Consider the following 20,010-nt stretch of genomic DNA (forward strand, 5'->3'; position numbering starts at 1 on the left):
CTGAAAATGTGTGACACATCTCATGCATACCAAGAAATTAATATTAATATCGTGTTTAACGAGAGATCTGCACTGCTATGTGATAGTGTAAGGATTAATAGTTTTGCATGGTCCAAATCATGTTGCTAATTTAATTAAAGCCATATCACATAGTGTACTGCATTTAGATTAGTAAATTCTTTACTAATACTTAAAATACTTATACGTTACTTAAAAATAAATATATTATTTTTTAGGCAGTAGTGAGTGGAGGCCTCTCTCTTGGGGGGAGTGCGTCTCTGTCTCCTCGTGTGGCCTCTCCTAATCCTGATGCTTCCAATATGCTCAACCCTCATATTCTGCAGCAACAATCTCGTCTCTCTCCTCTAAGTAAGTTTCTTGTACTCAGGTTTTTGCTTGAGACTTGCATCTTCTTGAGGTTATCTTGAGATGATTTCGGGGCTTTTTTTTAGTGTCCCCGCGGCCCGGTCCTCGACCAGGCCTCCACCCCCAGGAAGCAGCCCGTGACAGCTGACTAACACCCAGGTACCTATTTTACTGCTAGGTAACAGGGGCATAGGGTGAAAGAAACTCTGCCCATTGTTTCTCGCCGGCGCCTGGGATCGAACCCAGGACCACAGGATCACAAGTCCAGCGTGCTGTCCGCTCGGCCGACCGGCTCCTCATGCATGTATACATACACATTATATGTATGTCATAATTAGTAGCCAGGACTGCACTACTTGGCCTAGTATGCAACACCTAATTTGCCTAACAGGCAGAGTTATTTTTAAATACAATTTTTTAAATGGTTTATTAAAATTAATATTATTTTATTAAGAACATGAATGACTGGTTTGTTAGGATAAGTTAGATTACAATATGTTAGGTTAGGTTAGATTTGATATAATTTGAGAGTTTTATCTCAAATTAAAAAAATTTAAATTGACCGTCGTGCGTGCACCAGCTCGCCGATCTGACTGTCGTGCGTGCACCAGCTCGCAGATCTGACCGTTGTGCAATAGGACAATAAATAGAATTTTACCAAATATTTTAATATTTTGATCAAAAACCTATTTATAATCATTCAAGTGCTCGGACATCAAGTTTCATGTTATATCTTTCATTTTGATATCAAATTGTGTGCATTCTAAAGGCGCTTATTTTGATACTATCCCGAGGTCGATCGGATAAAAAATTCATTTTATACAAATATTTTGTAGTGGACGCAAGTCAGGTCCAAAGTTTGGATTCAAGAGAAAAAAAATGGACGAAAGTCAGGTCCAAAGTTTGCAATACTGTTAAAATGCACGCCTTTAGGTTGCGAACAATTTGATGCCAAAATGAAAGATGTAACACGAAAATTGATGTCAGAACACTGGAAAGATATAAATAATTTTGTGATGATGAGTGTCCAAAATTTAAATATTTGTTAAAATTCCAGTTATTGCTCTATTATTTCCTGACTAGTTTTAAAATACTCGCCTTTATATTGCGAACAATTTGATACCAAAATGAAAGACGTAACACGAAAATTGATGTTATCAAACTGAACGAGTATACACACTAGGCTGCAGTGTGCGAATTGGTGCTCATTCACGGGTAACTTTAGGCTTTGCTGTGGGGAGTCACGCCGGGCTTTTGGACATTATGTGTGTATACACCTACAGGGAATTTAATTGTGAATACAATGATACCAAAACAATCGATGTACAGTAGTGCAAGAATTAAGGTGAGAAAACTGAAACGAGTATACTGTACACATTTTACTGATTTTGTGTGCTCATGGGTAACTTTTGCTGACTTTAGGCTTTGCTGTGAGGAGTCACGCCAGGCTTTTGGACATTATATGCATATACCCCGTAGGGAATTCTATTGCGAACACATTGATACCAAAACAAATGACATACGAGAATTAAGGTGAGAAAATTTAAATGAGTACAGTATACACATTTTGGTGTTGCCGCTCGCTTGCCCGCACTGCCGGGGGACATAACATCAAAGTTTGCGACGCGCATGCCCAGGGGTGCGAAAGTGTTAACTCTACAAATGAGGTGGTAGAGGTACTGGGAGTAAAAATTGAGAAAATAAACTTATTATTCTAATATTCAAACTGCCAGATGGAACGGCTGAGGAATTCACAGAGGAGATTTACAAAATAGAGAATAACCTTGATAATTTGGCAAACCCAATACCTGATAATATTTTCCTAGGTGATTTCAGCCTGCCTAGTCTAAGATGGAGAATAACAAACAATAATATTATACCAGGAAATCTATCTGGACACAACCAACCACACTACTTAGATTCTGTGACAAATTTTCACTCAACCAGCAGATATCAGACTCAAGCAGGAACGAAAATATTATTCCAGATCTGGTCTTTGCAAACAATGACGACATAATCAGGGACTTTATCTTGGATACCACATACTCGGATCACAAGCTCATTGAAGGGCAAACCATCATTATTCAGAATATTCAGAATACTCAGTACAATCATGAGTACTCATCAATACTCAGAATTGTATTCAAACCATCAATACTCAGAATAGACCTAAAACAATAATAAAGCAAGAGGGGTAAATTCAATTTTAATAATAAAAGGATGGACTGGGAGTAAATAAACAGGGAACTTATAAACATTCAATGGGAAACTGTTCAAAGTACATTAGTAAAAATCCTACACAGGGAATAGAAAAACTGACTTCTGAAGAATATAAAGTCTGAAACATGTTCCTTTAAGGAAAGCCAGAGAGAGATCCAAAGCAGAAAGAGAACACAGATGACATTTCAAAAGAAGGATGAAAATAACGGAAATGCTTAGGCAGACACGACTTTCCCTACAAAGATGGAAAAATTGAAACGGGGAGATTGAAGAAATAGAGCAGAGACTGAAGCATTCATATCAGATTGAAGAAAGGCAACTAGAACAGGAAGCATTTCAAGAAATAAGGAAAAACCCATAATATTTCTTCAAATGCGCAAAATCATAAGCAAAAACCACTACCAGTATTGGACCTATTCATACGAGTGAAGGTTTATACACTGAGGATGACAAATACGTGAAATCCTAAAAAAGTAGTATGAGGACATGTTTAGCAGTCAATAAACGGCATGAAAGTGGAAGATCCGGACAACTTCTTTATGCATGATATCCAAACCGCTATAAATATAACTGATACCAACACGAGCGTGGCATATTTTGAAAGAGAAATTGACAACATACCCATGCACTCGGCCCCGGGTCCAGACTCGTGGAATTCAGTATTTATAAAGAAATGCAGAGTGCCAGTAACACAAGCGCTCGTATAGTGTGGAGGAAGAGCTTGGACATGGGGAAGATACCAGATGTGCTTAAATCAGCAGACATAGCTCCTCTACACAAGGGAGGGAGCAAATCATTGGCAAAGAATTGCAGACCAGCTGCAATAATGCCCTACATAATAAAAGTATTTGAGAGAGTGATCAGGAGTCAGGTCACCAGTTTCATGGAGACCAATGACCTCCACAACCGAGACCAACATGGATTTAGAGTGGGAAGATCATGCCTCTCACAGTTACTTAACTACTACGACAGTCACTGAGGCATTAGAAGGAACAGAATGCAGATGTGGTATACACGGATTTTGCAAAGGCATTCGAGAAATGTGACCATGGAGTGATAGCATACAAAATGAGGTCAATTAGAATAACTGGTAAAGTAGGAAGGTGGATACTCGATTTTCTGTCGAACAGAACACAGAGTAATTATCAGCCATATAAAATATTCCAAACACTGTTAAAAACTCTGTACCTCTGGGTACAGTCCTTGCACCAATGCTTTTCCATATTCTCATATCAGAAATAGACAAAAATAAGTCACAGCTTTGTATCATCGTCTGAAGATACTGTAACACTAAAATCGGCATGAAAATTACTTCTGCTGAAGACATTCAAAAACTACTACAAGCAGATATATATTAATAAAGTTTTTGACTGGGCAGCAGAAAATAACATATTTAACTGTGATAAATTCCATGTACTCAGGTACGGTAAAAATGAGGACCTTAACCCTTAAATTGTGCATCGCATCATATGATGCTTTGACCGACTTGTAGTAAATTGCACATCTCATCATATGATATTTTGGAGTACTACGCAAGATTTAAACGGCCCGCGAATAAACGGGGTTCACCACACCTTCATCAGGGCTCTTGTAAACAGATGCCATTTAAAAAAAAACTTTTACTTTTTGACTCATAATAGCATCTTAGTGGTTCATTATGGTGATCAAAACATGCAGATACTTATATATAACCTGTGTATATAGTGTAATAACCGACAAAGCATTTGTTCACTGTTTGATGAACATAATTGAATCAACAATATGCACACCATATTTTTGAGTATAGCGATGATTCACTCATTTTATTATATAAATATATCACACTACACACTATTGAATAATATTACAGCAAAGAAAAATATACAAAAAATCAGAGACATTGAAATAATTAGGTAATTATGAGACATTGAAATAATTAGGTAATTATCTCATTGTGGCAACTCCGGCCTGACAGCTGGTGAGCAACAGACCGCCTGGGACGCACGCTGAGTCAGCGCCTGTTTTTTGCCAGACTTCCCTGCCCTATAGCGGGCAATATATGCCACTTACGATCTTTTCATTATTTTTCCCATGATCAGTGAACACAAATTAACAGGTTAGGAAGAAAAAAGATTTTTTTTTTCATATATACTGTATATATGCGCCTGTGGGTGTCAAATGGTATATAGCCATGCGCCATTTAAGGGTTAAATATAATACAGGGTACAAAACACAATCAAATGTGCCCATATTATGAAAGCAGCATGTAAAGTATTTGGAAATAATGATGTCTGACGATTTAACTTGTATGCAAAACTTTTACTTTTGACGCAAATATTGCATCAGCCAGAAAAATGATAGGATGGATAATGAAAATGTTCAAATCCAGGGATCCCATCGAGTGAACGATAAGAAAGAAAATGCAGAATAGAACCAGCGAAGAAGAGCAGGGGTGTCATTGGCACAATCAGAATACTGTATAAACTTCAGAGTACACAGTTGTTCAACATCCTCCCAGCAAGTACACTATATAAGAAATATTGCCAGAACAACCATAGACACCTTCAAGAGAAAACTAGATAGTTTTTTCAAGGAGTGCTGGACCAACCGGGCGGTGGTGGATATGGTGGCCTGTGGGCTGCTCCAAGCAACAGCCTGGTGGACCAAGCTTTCAGAAGTCAAGCCTGGCCTCGGGCTGGGCTTGGGGAGTAGAACAACTCCCAGAACCCCATTAAACGGGTATCAAGCAGGTGTATGCAATGTCTATGCTGAACATTGTATATAGTACCTTTGTGAAAGGATGTGGGTTACATCTGTAAATTTGGTTTTTAATACACTAAAAGCATAAATTGGGTATTTCCTTCACCTTCAATGATTGATGATGTATGTTTGTTTACTTAAATTATTTAATTTATTTGATTTATTGGCTTATATATTCTGATAAAGGATCAATTAGTGATTAGTAGGTATGCATGTAATGAAGTGGGAAACAGATGTGCCATAGTAAGGGCTATTTTTTTTGTTTGGTCTGAAGACTTTTGATATATAACTTATAACAATATGTAGAGTATTAAGTATTAAAGTTCTCTTTTGCAGTGTTTACTGGTGGGTCATTGGGTAATAACCTGAGTGTGAATAATGTTGGAGGAGGCCCTCGCAGACCCCCTTCCCACCAAGAACTAGTCGCTCATACACAAAATATTATGCAGAAGGCATTAATAAAACAAGAGTTGGAGAAAGCCAGAGAGGTTAGTCATTTAGTACTTGTTCAAGACAAATTGTTTGTATGAAATTGAAACAATTTGTTTCGTGATTTCATTCATTGAAACAAACATACAAATTGAACAGTATGATGTTCCTGGTGTTTCTATGCACCTTTTTCTTGCTCTTCATAGGTCGTCTTCTCTTTCGGATCGGGATGTCTTGTCCTTTCTTGGGTTTTCAGGACTACAGTTATTTGATGTTTCTTACCGTCGCCTTGTTTTGTGCGGCGCTGGTTGAGCTGCTTCGTCTTGCGTTCGGGGTAGACGTCGCATCTGCCCCGTTCCGTACGCTTTCTCGTGTTTTGTTTCACCTCCGGCCTGCTCATGCGTCGCCTGAGCTGTCCTGGTCCTTGATCAGGGTGCCCTCCTATCTTCTCCTCAGTTTGTGGTAGCCCCTTCGGTTCAGGTTTCTGCTCTTTGGTATTGGTGGTAGGTTTGTATGTTTGCAGCCTTTGTCCGTCCTTCTGGCGGCAGTCGAGACGGCTGCTTTCCGAAGGGGTCCTTGGGTTATTGATGCTTGATTGGTTTGGCCGGTGGTGCGTCCTGTGTTGTCCGGTTGCGCTTTTTTGCTGTTACCTGCGTACCATGTCTGGGGATGAGCTTTGGGTTGATCCGGTTCCCCTCGTTCCCTGTTTCAGGGCTCGGGTCTCCCAGGTCGTCCGCAGAGTTTTTATGTCTTCCAGCCTGCGGTTTATCCTTGTGCCCGTGCTGTTCGGACGTTTGCAGCTTTCGCTGCTGTGTTGAAGTCTTGGGCTCATTTCGGGCGCAAGGATTTGAGAGTCGCACAGGTTCCTGGCTGCCCGTTCTTTATGCTCGTGTCTGCTCCTGTACGTTCTTGTTGCCTTGGGTCGCAGGTTGCAGCCTGTTGTTTCGGCTCAGCGTTGTGGAGTTTGTGGCGGCCACCTCCCAGGTCAGCTCTTTCTTTTCCTTCTCTTTGGGTATCAAGCTTCAGGGAGCCATAGGGGCTCCCCACAGAAAACCAGCGTTGAATGTAATGAAACGCCATTTTCTGGGCGAGCCCCGGAGGCTCCCTGACAACCCTCCCTCCCACCGGTCGGCAGTTTTTTTGCGTTGGTTGAAGCTTAGCTTCCGAACTGATGCTAGGCAGCCGGCGCGGTGAGGTCCGGGGCTTTCCTCTCCCCCTCTTAGGACAGGGAGGGCTGCACAGACGATTGGCACAGCAGTAAAGTGTGATGTTTGTTTGTTGGCTTATTTCATTGGGATTGTAGGGAGTTTCTACCTCTGTTCGATTTTTTTTGTTTTAGTTTTTTTACCATGTGGGGGTTTGTTTTGTTATGCCTACCTTTCTGGGTGCCTAACCCCAGTCGATGGCAGATAAGGAAAACCCCAACCACAAGGGGGTTTTCCAGGGCCATTGCTCTCTGAAACTGAAGGGGGCAGGTTCTGGTGCTGGTCCCTGGTAGGTCTGAACTCCTTGGCTAATGTTCCGGTCTAATATAACATACATTAGCCCGTTAAGCTCCAGGGAGCCTCCGGGGCTCACCCAAAAAAGGGCCTTTAATTACATTCAACGCTGGGTTTTTTTGCTCTGGAAAATACAGACGATACGCCGTCATCTCTACTACTACTACTACTTACTCTTTTCAACTCTGTCAATTCCTCAGAGGATTTTGTAGGTAGTATCATGTCTCCCCTTACTACTCTGTCTTCCAGTGTCTCGAGGTGCATTTCACGCACCCTTTCCTCGTACTGTAGTTCATGCCTCTTAGTTCTGGGAATAGCCTAGTGGTATACCTGTGAACTGTTTCCAGCTTCATCTTGTGCTTGACAAGGTACAAGCTCCATGCGGAGGCTGCGTACTCCAGGATTGGTCTTACAAGTGTGGTATACAAGGTTCTGAATGATTCCATACACAGGTTCCTGAAGGCAGTTCTGATGTTAGCCAACCTCGCTTACGCTGCAGATGTTCTTTTTATGCGGGCATCAGGAGATAGGTTTGGCGTGATATCAACTCCTAGATCTTTCTGTCTGTCAGTTTCATGAAGTACTTCATCTCTCCTGTGTCTAGCCTCCTGTTTCCACTGCCTAATTTCATTACCTTTCATTTACTCAAGTTAAAGTTTAGTAGCCATTTGTTGGACAATTCATTCAGTTAGTTTAGGTCCTCTTGTAGCTTCATACTATCTTCCTCTGTCTTAATCCTCCTCATGATTTTTGGATCATCAGCAAACAATGAGAGGAACAATTCTATACCCCCAGGGAGATCATTTACATATATATCAGAAACAGTATAGATCCAATGACTGAACCCTGCGGGTCTCCACTGGCGACGCCTCGCCAGTCTGAGACCTCACCCCTCACAGTGACTCGCTGTCTTCTGTGGCTTAGGTACTCCCTTATCTAATGGAGTACCTTTCCTTTCACTCCTGCCTACATCTCCAATTTTTGCACTAGTCTTTTGTGTGATACTGTATCAAAGGCTTTCTGGCAATCCAAAAATATGCAGTCTGCCCACCCTTCTCTCTCTTGCCTGATTTGTGTTGCCTGGTCATAGAATTCAGTTAATCCTATGAGGCAGGACTTGCCATCCCTGAACCCATGAAGATGATGTTTCAAAGTTCCTTCGCACCAGATGTTCCATTAGCTTTTTTTGCACAATCTTCTCAGTCAACTTGCATGGTACACAAGTTAGGGACACTGGCCTGTAGTTCAGTGCCTCCTGACAATTATCATTAATTGTAGTTTCATTAATTATCATAAGTAGACAATTATCATTACTGTTGCAAGAACTGAATCCTGTGGTACTCCGCTAGAAACATTCCACCACTCAGATACATTGTCTCTAATTACTGCTCTTATCTTTGTCAGAAAATTTGTCATCCATTTCAACTGTCTCCCTGTCTCCCTCCAGCATGCTCGTTTCCCAAACAACCTCTTGTATGGGATTGATTCAAAAGCCTTTAGTCAAATGTATTTTTTAGGTCCAGATATACATAGTCAACCCAACCATCTCTTTCCTTCAGAATCTCTATAGGAAAGTATGTCATTTGCTATTATTGTAATTAAAATTAGTTTATTCCAAAATCAGATTTTATTAATTAATACTTCAGAAACACCGAAAACGTGAAGCTGAGCGAGCAAGATCTCCAAACCCCAACGCATCCATAAATGTCTCGGGCATTGGCTCTATGTCCATTTCATCTAATGTTAACAAGGTTCGTATCTTATTTGTAAAGTGTGTGTGTGAGTAAATATGGAAGTGTTAAAAAGAAAATACTTTTATTCTCATGCGCTCATCTGGTAAAGTTCATAATAGCCAAGGCAAGACTTAGTGAATATTGATATTGAGAAAATATAAGAATTTATAAGATAATTTAGATTTGCTGATGACTTACTGTAGTTTGTGACAGGAATTACTTATCAGGCAGTTATTTAATCAATCAAGCACTCTCTTTCTCTAACTTTTCCCACCTCCTCCTACACATTTCTTCCTTTGGTAGCTTAAAATAGTACTCAGGAACATAAATTGGTTGACAACCATTCTTGTTTATGTACAGGATGGTTCTCCCAGCAAATCTGGGGTTAAATCTCAGTCTCCCTTAGCCTTTACACCAACCTCTGTTATGAGAAAGATGACGGCGGTAACTGCAGACCGCGATCGTCATGAACGTGCTGATAAATCTGATAGGTGAGTAAGGTGATGTATACTTTTTTCAGATTTATTATTTATTATGTCGTATAATGCTTATATTTGGGAATTCATGTAATGCATGTGTGTAATTACTTAGTTTATTTATAGGATGGGTACTATGCTCAATGTGTTCCGCCTTCCACATCTCACACATTTTGTGTTTCTGCACATTATAATTTTTGAAAACCCTTGGATTTTCGGAATGATGCACAAGCAAGGGTTTAATTTTCAAATCGCCACTCGCATTACCACACAACACAAGAGTAAACCGATCTTTCATAGGCATGTGTCCAGGCAATGACTTCTCCTCCTTGGTAATGTATGGCAATCTTTTCCAGAATAGCCCTGTCTCGTCACAATTAAACACTTGTTGTGGTAGGTATGCCTCGCTCTGCACAAAATCTTTAAATTCGCCAATGAATCTTTCAGCCGCTGGTTTGCCTGAGCTCGCAGCCTCCCCATGCCTCACAACACTATGAATTCCACTTTTTTCTAAATTTCTCAAACCATCCCCTGCTCACCTTAAATTCTTTCGCTTCTGCATCACTCGTTCCAGAGGTTTTCTTTAAAAGGTCTTCATGCAATTTTCTTGCCTTTTCACAAATGATGGCCTCCGAAACGCTATCACCAGCTAACTCCTTGTTGTGTATCCAAATTAATAATAACTGTTCAACATCCTCAAGTGTTTGTGTTCTATGTTTCGTGATTATTGATACGCCTTTTGCCACTTTAGCATTCAAAATGTCCTTTTTCTTAGCCAGTATGGTGGATATCGTTGACTGAGATTTGTTGTACTGCCTAGCCAGTTCAACAACCTGCACACTATCTTCTTATTTAAGAATGATCTCTTGTTTCTGCTCTATGGTCATCCTTACATGGGTTTTCATATGTTGAGCCTTACCACTAACTTTCCTGGGACTCATGGCATGCTATATAATTATTAGTTAAATGTTCAAAATGCAAAAAATCACCACAAAAGCGGAATTTCTTATAGGCGCGATCATCACTAAGTGGGCAGCTGTAGTAAACTGAGGCAGGTCGGACCGCGTGACCGGGAACCACGCGCTCGGTCGACCCAAACGTATACCAACAAATATCGTTAGTCAACGACACCATTGGATGTCGAGTCGCATTTTTCAATGAAATTTACATCATAACTCGAAATTATCGTAAGTCGAGGTACCACTGTATCCACATTTGTGTTCACCATAACGAACCACTAAGTTGGTATGCTGAGTGGCAGTGGCAGCGGCAGCCAGTGGAGGGCCACTCCCTCCCTCACCTCACCTGACTCGCCACCATTCTCCTCCCACCATACTGTTTTTGCTTTTATATACAAACGTTATATATAAGTATCTGCATATTTTGTTTACCATAGCGAACAACTAAGCTGGTATAGTGAATCCAGACAGTAAAAGGTGGTCACACAGAGTCAGCAGACAGATACCTCCCTCCCCACCAAGATTACTCCTCCCACTAGTGCTAATTATCACAAATCCTGCTATTATCAGAATCCTGGTAATTTTTATCACAGTCAGGGGTCTTCTGTAATAATATCATTGCTAAATAATAGCATGAACATGTATATTATGGCATTTTTAGACGATGCTGTGGTCACAAGCTGAACAGCAGTGCTGTGAGCTCATGCTGTGTGCGTCAGGCTTGGTGGCTCACTCAATACTGAGGCCCTCACACCCGGGAATTTGGCCCATGATTTTTTTTTAAATGGCATTTGTTTACAAGACCCCTGATGAAGGTGAGGTGAACCCCGAGTATCCGTGGGCCGTTTAAATCTTGCGTAGTACTCCAATACATCATATGATGGGATGCGCAATTTATAGCGAGTCACTCAACCCATCGTATAATGTGTTGCGCAACTTAAGGGTTAATGAGGAAGGAACATCTTCGACTGCCTCTACTCACAACTATTTTCTTAGGTTGAACCTTACCACTGACTTTCTTGGGACCCATGACATGATATATAAAAATTACTTTTATGTCCAATAAAACAAAAAAAAAGCACATAACAGTGAAATTCTTTACAAGTGCGATCATCACTACACGGGCGGCTCAGGTAAACTGAGGCAGGGTCGCCCATGCCACCAGGAATCACGCACTCTGTCAACCCATATGTATATTAACAAAGTCGCTAGTCGAGGCAAAGGTCGTAAGTTGAGTCGCATTTCTCAACAAAATTCGGGTCATAACTCGAAATAATCGCAAGTAGGTTGCTGTCGTAAGTCGGGGTGCTACTGTATAGCTCTTTGAAACTACTGATGGTTTTGGCCTCAATCACCTTCTCATTTAGTTTGTTCCAACTGTCTAGCACACTGTTTGCAAAAGAAAATTTTATAATTTTTTCAGCACCTCTGTTTTCTTAGCTTTAATCGGTGTCCTTTTGTTCGTGAAGTTGCTGGTTTCAGGAATTCCTGTCAATTATGTAGATTCCTATTAGTATTTTGTAAGTGGTGAGTATATCGCCTCTCTCTTCAATCTTTTAGTTTTGGCTTGCTTAACACCTCTAGTCTCTCCTCGTAACTCTTGTTTTTTAGTTCAGGAAGCCATTTTGTAGCATCCCTTTGCAACTTTTCCAGTTTATTTATGTGCTTCTTGAGATTTGGGCACAATACAACTGCTGCATATTCCAATTTTAGGTTCATAAAAGTCAAGAAAAACATCATAAAAGTCAAAAGGTCATAAAAGTCATAAGTAAAGTCAATAAAAACCTTAGTATTTCACCATCTATATAATTAAAAGCAAGTCTGATGCTGGAAAGCGATGCATATGCTCCTCTCACAATATTCTGCGTGTTCCTCTGGCGACAGCTTACTATTCTAAACCACCCCTAGGTCTTGTTCTTTATTAGTTCTGTAATTATTTTCCACATAATTTGTGTGTGTTTTTCTTGAAGGGAAAAATCGTCGTCTGATACAATCGTCTGCTTCTCCTATCTTCCCTGTTGTCTCAGCATCATCTGCAAACATGTTCATAAAATAATGTATTCCTTCTGGTAGATCGTTTATGTAGACGATGAATATTACTGGTGCAAGAACTAAACCTTGTGGTACTCCGCTAGTAACGCTTCTCCAGTCAGATACATTGTCTCTGATTACTGTCCTCGTGTGTCTGTCAGTTAGAACATTTTTCATCCATGTGAGAAGCCTCCCTGTCACTCTTTGCTTTTCCAGTTTCCAGAACAGCCTCTTGTGTGGGACTGTCAAAAGCCTCTGTTTAGGTCAACCCAACCACCTCTTTCCTGTAATATATCTGTAGCTCTTTAAAAAAAAAATAAGTAGATTTGTTACATAGTAGATTTGTTACATTTGTTACATAATAATCTTCCTATTCAAAAATCATACTGTCTGTCATGTCATTACTCTCTAGGTGTTCAACCCATTTGGCTTTAACTATTGTTTCTAGTATTTTGAGTACCATGCTTGTTAGTGATAACACAGTCAATCTTGTACACAGTCTTTATCATAGTCAGGCTCTTGTGTAATAATATCGTGGCTAAATAATACCAGATACATATATTTGGAAAATTTTCGGCGATGCTGTGGTCAAAAGCTGAACAGCAATGCTGTTAGCTCATGCTACGTGCACCAGCCTTGGTTACTCACTCAGTACCAAGGCCCCTCACACCTGGGAATGTTGCCCACAATTTGTTTTTAAATGGCGTCTGTTTAGGAAAGCCCTGAGGAAGCTGATGTGAACCCTGTGTAGCCGCGGGAACTTTGAATGATACGCTATACTTATAAGATCTCTGAGGTGCCTTGCGCACGACCCGTTGAGAGCCTCAAGATGCAATGCGCATTGCATTGGGCACAATATGGGCACAATTCAACCGCTGCATATTCCAGCTTTGGCCTAAAAAAAGTTGTTAACAATTTTTTAGTATTTTGCCATCCATGTGTTTAACACTTTATTGCACCGCATGCGCAAGACCTGCACTACCTCAGGTGGGCCCACCTCAGCGTTTCACGGGACCCCACGGTAATTTTGAAAAGTGTATAATCTTTTCAACTTTGTCACCTCAATTCTCGTCCAAGGTCTTTCAATTTGGTATCATTGTGTTCACAATAGAATTCTCTACAGGACTAATGGCATATAAAGTCCAAAAACCTGGAGTACCATCCACAACAAACAGAAAGTGAGTGCTTGTTACCCGAGAGCGCACAAGAGCGATAAAATGTGTTCACTCTTTTCACTTTTGTCACTTCAATTCCCGTCCTAGGGATTTCATTTTGGTATCATTGTGTTCGCAATAGAATTCCCAAAGAGTATATGCATATAAAGTAAAAAACCGCAGCGCCGACAAGATGAAAGTGGCCCAAAAAGAGAATACTGCGCCACCCCAAGGCACCTCTCATTACATTAGAGAGAGCAGTAATACTGAAAAGTGTATTCTCTTTTCCACTTTGTCATCTCATTTCTCGTCTTAGGTTTTTCAATTTGGTATCAATGTGTTTGCAATAGAATTCTCTACAAGACAAAATGCATATAAAGCCCAAAAGCCCAGCGAAAAAGTGAGAAAGGAAGACGTATTACCCAGAACCGCACAAGAGCAATAAAATGTGTACACTCTCTTCACTTTGGACATCTCAATTCTCGTCCTAGGTCTTTCATTTTGGTAACATTGTGTTCGCAATAGAATTCCCTACAGGAATATATGGAAATATAAAGTCCAAAAGCCAGGCGTACCACCCACATCAAACAGAGAAAATGACGGAGCGTAATCCCAGTGAGCGCTACTAAAATGGGTATACTGTTTTCAACTTTGTTACCTCAATTCTGGTCCTAGGTCTTTAATTTTGATATCAATGTATTCGCAATGAAATTCCCAACAGGAGTATATGCATATAATATCCAAAACTGCGGCACGTTCCTTCGGAAGCCACCGCCAATTTCCCGACAACGCAATGCTGCGTCATTACATGAAACGCATCTACTAAAAAAACGACGCAATGCTGAGTCGTTACCGAGCGAAAGTGTTTAAAAGCCATTTTGAAGTTAGAAAGCGAAGCATAGGCTCTTCGCATAAAGTTCTTTGTGGTCCTCAGGTGATAGTTTTCTATTTAGAACCACTCCCTAGATCTTTCATAATCAGAAGTGTCTAAAGATTTTTCACATAATTTATCAGTTGTTTGGGATCTGTGTTTTCCTTTTCCACATTCCATAACATGGCATTTATGCACCCAAAATTCCAAATGCCAAGTGGTGCTCCATTTACTTATTTTGTCCAGGTCTTCTTGAAGGGCATTACAATCATCAGTTTATCCTTCATATTATCTTAGCATCAACAGCAAACATGTTCATATAATTCTGTATACCAACTGGTAGATCATTTATGTAGACAATAAACATCACTGGTGCAAGAACTGAACCCTGTGGTACTCCACTTGTGACATTTCTGTTGGATGTAAGTAATACATTACAGTGGAGGGAATGCATCTTCTCTGTTAAATGAAGTGTATTTCAACATTATTATTTTTTAAATTGAACACCATTGTGAATGATTTGGTGGGTAGCAGCTGTGCTGGATTTTCATGTGATGTTAGTGTTAGATATGGTGAATAGATGGGTATGCTTTTGCATTTAGCATGCCTTACCTGTACATCTACTGCTCTCCTGTCTTACCTTTGCAAGTACAGTACTGTACTTTGCTAAACAAATTTTTACAAATATAATGATGAAAAAATCTTTTATTTTTTTTTCTTTTACAGTCCAATTGTTAGTGACCTGATGAAAGATGGGGATAGAACACGTGAACAGATTGATAACTCAGCGAGTGGAACTGTGCAGCTTCAAATTCCTCTACAGTCTCAACAAGGTGACTTCTTCTAGTTGTTTCTCTTGTCTGTTTAAAAAAAAATTAACACTTGCGCGGCCCGGTGGTCCACCCGCAACACACCGCAAGGTAGGCCGCGTGTTGCCCGTGAGTGCACAACCATACTCCAATGTTTATACTCTTTACAGTTTTCTCATTTCAATTTTTGTGCTACACCATTCAATTTGGTATCAAATTACTTGCAATAGAATGCTCTAAAGGGATATATATGCATATAAGGTCAAATAGAACAACATTACTGTATTACCAATACCATAAGATAAAATACATCGTCCTGTGAACAAAACGGTTTTTTCATCATTGTTTACAGGTGTTATTCATTCCCAACAATATTTTTTTACACGAAATCATTCAATTTTTTGTTGCTTCGTGTTCATAAAGGCAATAACAAAAATTACCCGAGATAAAACAACCAGAACAGGTGCACGTTTTGACCCGAGGGTAGGGTGCACGGGTGGCCACCCACTCAGCAGTGTCATTATGCCACGTGGGGAGAATGTCAAGATGTTGGCTCACATTTTAAAATATCCCATAATAATCGGACAACAAATTTAAATTTTAGACATTTTAATTGTTGACCGCATTATCGTTATGTCCCACACTGAGTGTGTTGTTTTAATGACTTCAAGAATGTCATAATGAAGCCAAAGTGTTAAATTAATATGTATTGTCATTCTTAACAAGTTTTGAGTTAATGGATTTGAAATACACAGATTGAATATTCTGCAAAGGCTGGTTAAGTATAACCAACACTGTCCCCTTTGTTTTCCATATTTGCCTCTCCTTTTAAGATCAGCTAATGAAAATTGACATTTGAATAGTTTTTCAAACTAGTCATGTGTATTTTTGGAGAAAAGTTTCTAGAAGAGTATTTGATTACAAAGTAATTTAATTATTGTTTAGTTAATTTTGAAGAGAATAGTTTATTTCCTTATTGTTTTCTGGGGGGGAGCCCCTTTGGCTCACTGGAGCTTGTCCAGGTTAATTTGGAACTATTAGACATTGCCATCAGTCAGTGTGAATAGAGTTCTTAGGCCTCCCGGGGACCACGAGCCAGAACCTGGCCCCATCAGAGAGGCACGAGGAGCAATGACCTATAGAACTGCACATGTGATTTGGAGCATTCTATGTCTGTCATCAACTGGATTAGGCACCCAGAAAGGTAAGCATCCCAAAGCAAACCCCTATTCTGGTTGAAACTAGTACTAAATTTCAAACGAGTGAACAAAACTCTCCCAAAGAAAAACAAGCAAACAAGAATGACGTAACCATGTGCTGTTTCGCCGTCTGAGCAGCTCCCCCCTCCCCGGCAGGGGAAAGGTGGAGCCATAGACCTCTCACGCCGGTAACCCACACCTCAGTTCTTGGCTGATGTGTTTGAGGCTTGGTCGTGTGACTCCTGTTTCTTGTCTCGGTGCTGTGCCTTGTGTTTAGTGCTGTCTTCAGGGTGGTGCGTGAGCTGGGAGTAATCTTCACAGGTACTTGAGCTGCATGTGCTTAGGGTTCCCTTCCCTAATATCCCTGTAAGTACAGTACTGCCCTTGGGGCTTGGGGTTATCTTCCACAAGTCACCTTGGGGTCCACCTCGTTTGGTCTTTAGCTGCCCGGTAATTGACCGCCCTGTGTGTGCTGGGGGGGTTTCCTCCGCCATTGTTTACCTTAGGGTAAGGGGTAGTTTGCACTGGTAGGGGCGAGGGGTACTGCACTGCTAGTTACCACGTATTATACCGGTCGGCTCTGTTCCACCTAGGTATGTTGTCCTCTTGCGGGGTTTTTCCTTTATTTTGCTTTCTTGCCTAGTGAGGGGGGTCTGCCTTTGGTTTGTTGCCCCCTATCTATATTAGGTTTCGATTCATGTGCGTTTCTTGGTGGTACCCCCTGTTAGGCCTGCGTGAGTGGACATGTCCTGGGGATTCAGCTTTTAGTGGTTTGATTGGTAGACTTGGGCACCAATTTGCAGTACCCGGCCTAGGCTTACCTTTAGCGATACCAGTCTAAGGGCCCTGGGAAACCCTGCAGGGGCGCAAGTGGTCTGATGGATGCAACTCCTTAGTCCCCTCTCGCCTTGTGCGAGTTTGAGGGTTACTCTGTCCCCTTGTCTCTGGTGACTCACTATTTTTGCCTCCTTCATGCTGCCTGTTGGGTCATTGACACATTCGACCCAGAGTCCTGTGAGATTTGTTGCTCGTTTGTTAATCAATTCTCCCAGTGCACCGATGACTTTATCAGGATGCAGGCAGCTCAGGCATTGCATGCTAGATTTAGGTTGCTGCAATGTGCTAGGTTGATTGATTAAGATTAAGCCAACCAGGTGGTGGCATGGGCATGAATAGCCTGTAAGTGGTAATTTTTTTTTTTTTTTTTTTTTTTTTTTTTTTTTTTTTTTTTTTTTTTTTTTTGTATACTGTGTGCTAAGGTTGCATTTAAATCGCCAGGCTGCTATCGCGGGGAAGGATACTGCTTGACAGTGTTTGAAGGTGTCCAGCTTCTGGACACCTTTTTTGACCAGATGAGTGGTAGTGTTGATGGCTTCAGGGTGGTTACTGCAAGATTTAGTGACTCGTAAAGCTTTTCTAAGGTCGTCGGTTGCTTGACATTCCAGGAGATAGTGATGTAGTGGCTTTTCTGTGACTGGCAGAAGATGCATTCCCTTTGTCTGGGCTCATAAATCTCCCAGTTGCATCTGTAACCTAGACGTAGACTATAACCGAACTGCTATTTCCCTGTGGATTCCTTTTGGGATGTTTAACCTTTCTAACTTGGTAGCCTGTAAATACCATATTGCGGAGGGCGAACCTTTTGCTATTCTCTGGTGTAGATGGGCTTTGTTGAGGTGTGAGAGGCTTTTGGTGAGTATATGTACTCTAGGCTGGGTTGAATTGTTTTATGTATCACTGGATGACGAGTTGCCAATTTAGCAATTTCATCGGCTTTCTCATTTAATGGTATTCCAACATGGGATGGGATCCAGTTTAGAATTAGGTTGAGTCTTTTGCCTTTAGCGACTGCTCCAAGATACAAAATGGTGGTAAATTCTATTTCCACGTTGTCTTTCCACTGTTTTTTTTCCTAATATTTGAAATGCAGCTTTTGAGTCTGTGTATGATTGCATTCTGAGTGTTTTGTGCAATCACATATGCCTGTTGTATGGCAAACAGCTCAGTTTGAGTTGATGATTCTGGTCTTCCCAGTTTTCAATATGTCTGTTTGCTGTCCGTGCAAGAGCAGCACCAGCACTCTCATACGCTGTGTCCACCAATCCATCTGTGAAGATGTGGCAGGTGGCTCCTGCTACTGCAATGCTGCTCATTTGCTTTTCTATGATGCGCCTTTGGATTGTTTTATCATAGGCAGACTTTTTCACTGGAAGACCTTCTGTTACCATTTTGAAGGTAGGCTCCTCCCACAGTGGGGGAACAGGTGTAGTTTGGGTGTGGTTGATTATCACCTCTATCAAGAATCATGCTTTTTAATTGTTGTCTGTTTAGGACTTTTCCCTTTCTGGCAGCCCAAGAGTTTGTTGTTTTGGCCAAGTCCAACCACCAAGGCCTGTCGTACCGGGAGTGGATCAGGGGAAACAATTATCTTACTGATAATTGTAGCTGTTCATTGCGATATTCTTTCCTGTAGAGAGGGCAAACCCGTTTCTAGTCTTTAGAGTTTCAAGCCACATAGGGGCTCCTAGGGCAGCTGTCATAGCATTGTTTTGGGCAACTTCAAGATTTTTCCACTGTTGTTGTGATAGGCTTGTGAGTGCAGGTGCTGCATAGACGATCAATGATCTAACTGCCTGTACATATTATGTGCGAAGGACTTGCAGATTGGCTCCTCCAGAGAGAGGGAGGTTAGCGACCTGAAGATTGCTGTCCGGGTCGTAGTTCTCTCTTTAGTATGTGACCTCGTAATTAAAATTTGTGTGTCCTGGATTATTCCTAGATACTGATAAGTGTCCACCATGTCCATGTGTCAATTGGTTGACCCTGTACTGTGAGTTGGATGTTGGGCTTCACTATTTTTATGGGCATGGCTTTTGTCTTTGTAGGGTTGAGTTTGATACCAATCTGCTTTGCCTCTTCATTGATGCAGTCTAAGCATTTGGGTGCAAGGCATGCCGCATTTCTACCTGTTATGATGATGACAAAGTCGTCCGCATAGTTTAGCAGCCTGCAGTGTTGTGGGAGTTTCAGCCTCATTATTCTTTCCATTAAACAGTTGAAGAGAAGGGGGCTGAGAATGTGTCTGCAGTGTACCATTTTCATGTTTTTTGTATTCAGAAACTGTGCCATGAAGTTTTACTCTTGCTTCACTGTTTGAGACAGATTTTTGGTCCAGGAGAGCAGGTTGCCTTTGACCTCTGTCGATGAGGCAGCAGAGAACAGATGGAGCCGCTAGCCAGTTCAAAGGCTTTCTTGAGATCCAGGGATATCGGCATTCCTGGTCTGTCATTCAAGAGTTGAATGACAGCTAACAAGAATTGTAATACATTCCAATGTGCCAATGATTCTTCTATAGGCATACATATCCTGGTGCAGTTTAGGCATTTTCCACTCTAGTCTGTTGAGTGCCATTCTTTCAGCCGTCTTGGCTGCACGGCTTTGAAGAAAGAGTGGCCTTGGATTAGCTGGATCTTTGGGTTTTGGGATTGGCACTGTCTGCCCTATTCCAAGCTGTAGGTCTAGAAG

General features: G+C 41.1%; 1 protein-coding gene across 20 annotated transcripts in view; it reads left to right on the forward strand.

The window, feature by feature from the left end:
* LOC123774611 (eukaryotic translation initiation factor 4E transporter) overlaps positions 1-20,010 on the forward strand; it is a 177,153-nt gene that overhangs the window by 119,916 nt on the left and 37,227 nt on the right. For all 20 annotated transcript variants that reach the window (XR_011222652.1, XM_069303922.1, XM_069303921.1 and 17 more), the window contains 5 exons: positions 237-369; positions 5,662-5,813; positions 8,900-9,004; positions 9,347-9,477; positions 15,204-15,310. Coding sequence is in view for 19 of the 20 variants with exons in the window: in XM_069303922.1 (XP_069160023.1) it covers positions 237-369; positions 5,662-5,813; positions 8,900-9,004; positions 9,347-9,477; positions 15,204-15,310 (628 nt within the window). In the remaining variant the exon portion in view is untranslated. The remainder of the gene's footprint in view (positions 1-236; positions 370-5,661; positions 5,814-8,899; positions 9,005-9,346; positions 9,478-15,203; positions 15,311-20,010) is intronic.

The sequence above is a fragment of the Procambarus clarkii genome, chromosome 51 (genome assembly GCF_040958095.1).
Source record: "Procambarus clarkii isolate CNS0578487 chromosome 51, FALCON_Pclarkii_2.0, whole genome shotgun sequence".
NCBI classification, from domain to species: domain Eukaryota; kingdom Metazoa; phylum Arthropoda; class Malacostraca; order Decapoda; family Cambaridae; genus Procambarus; species Procambarus clarkii.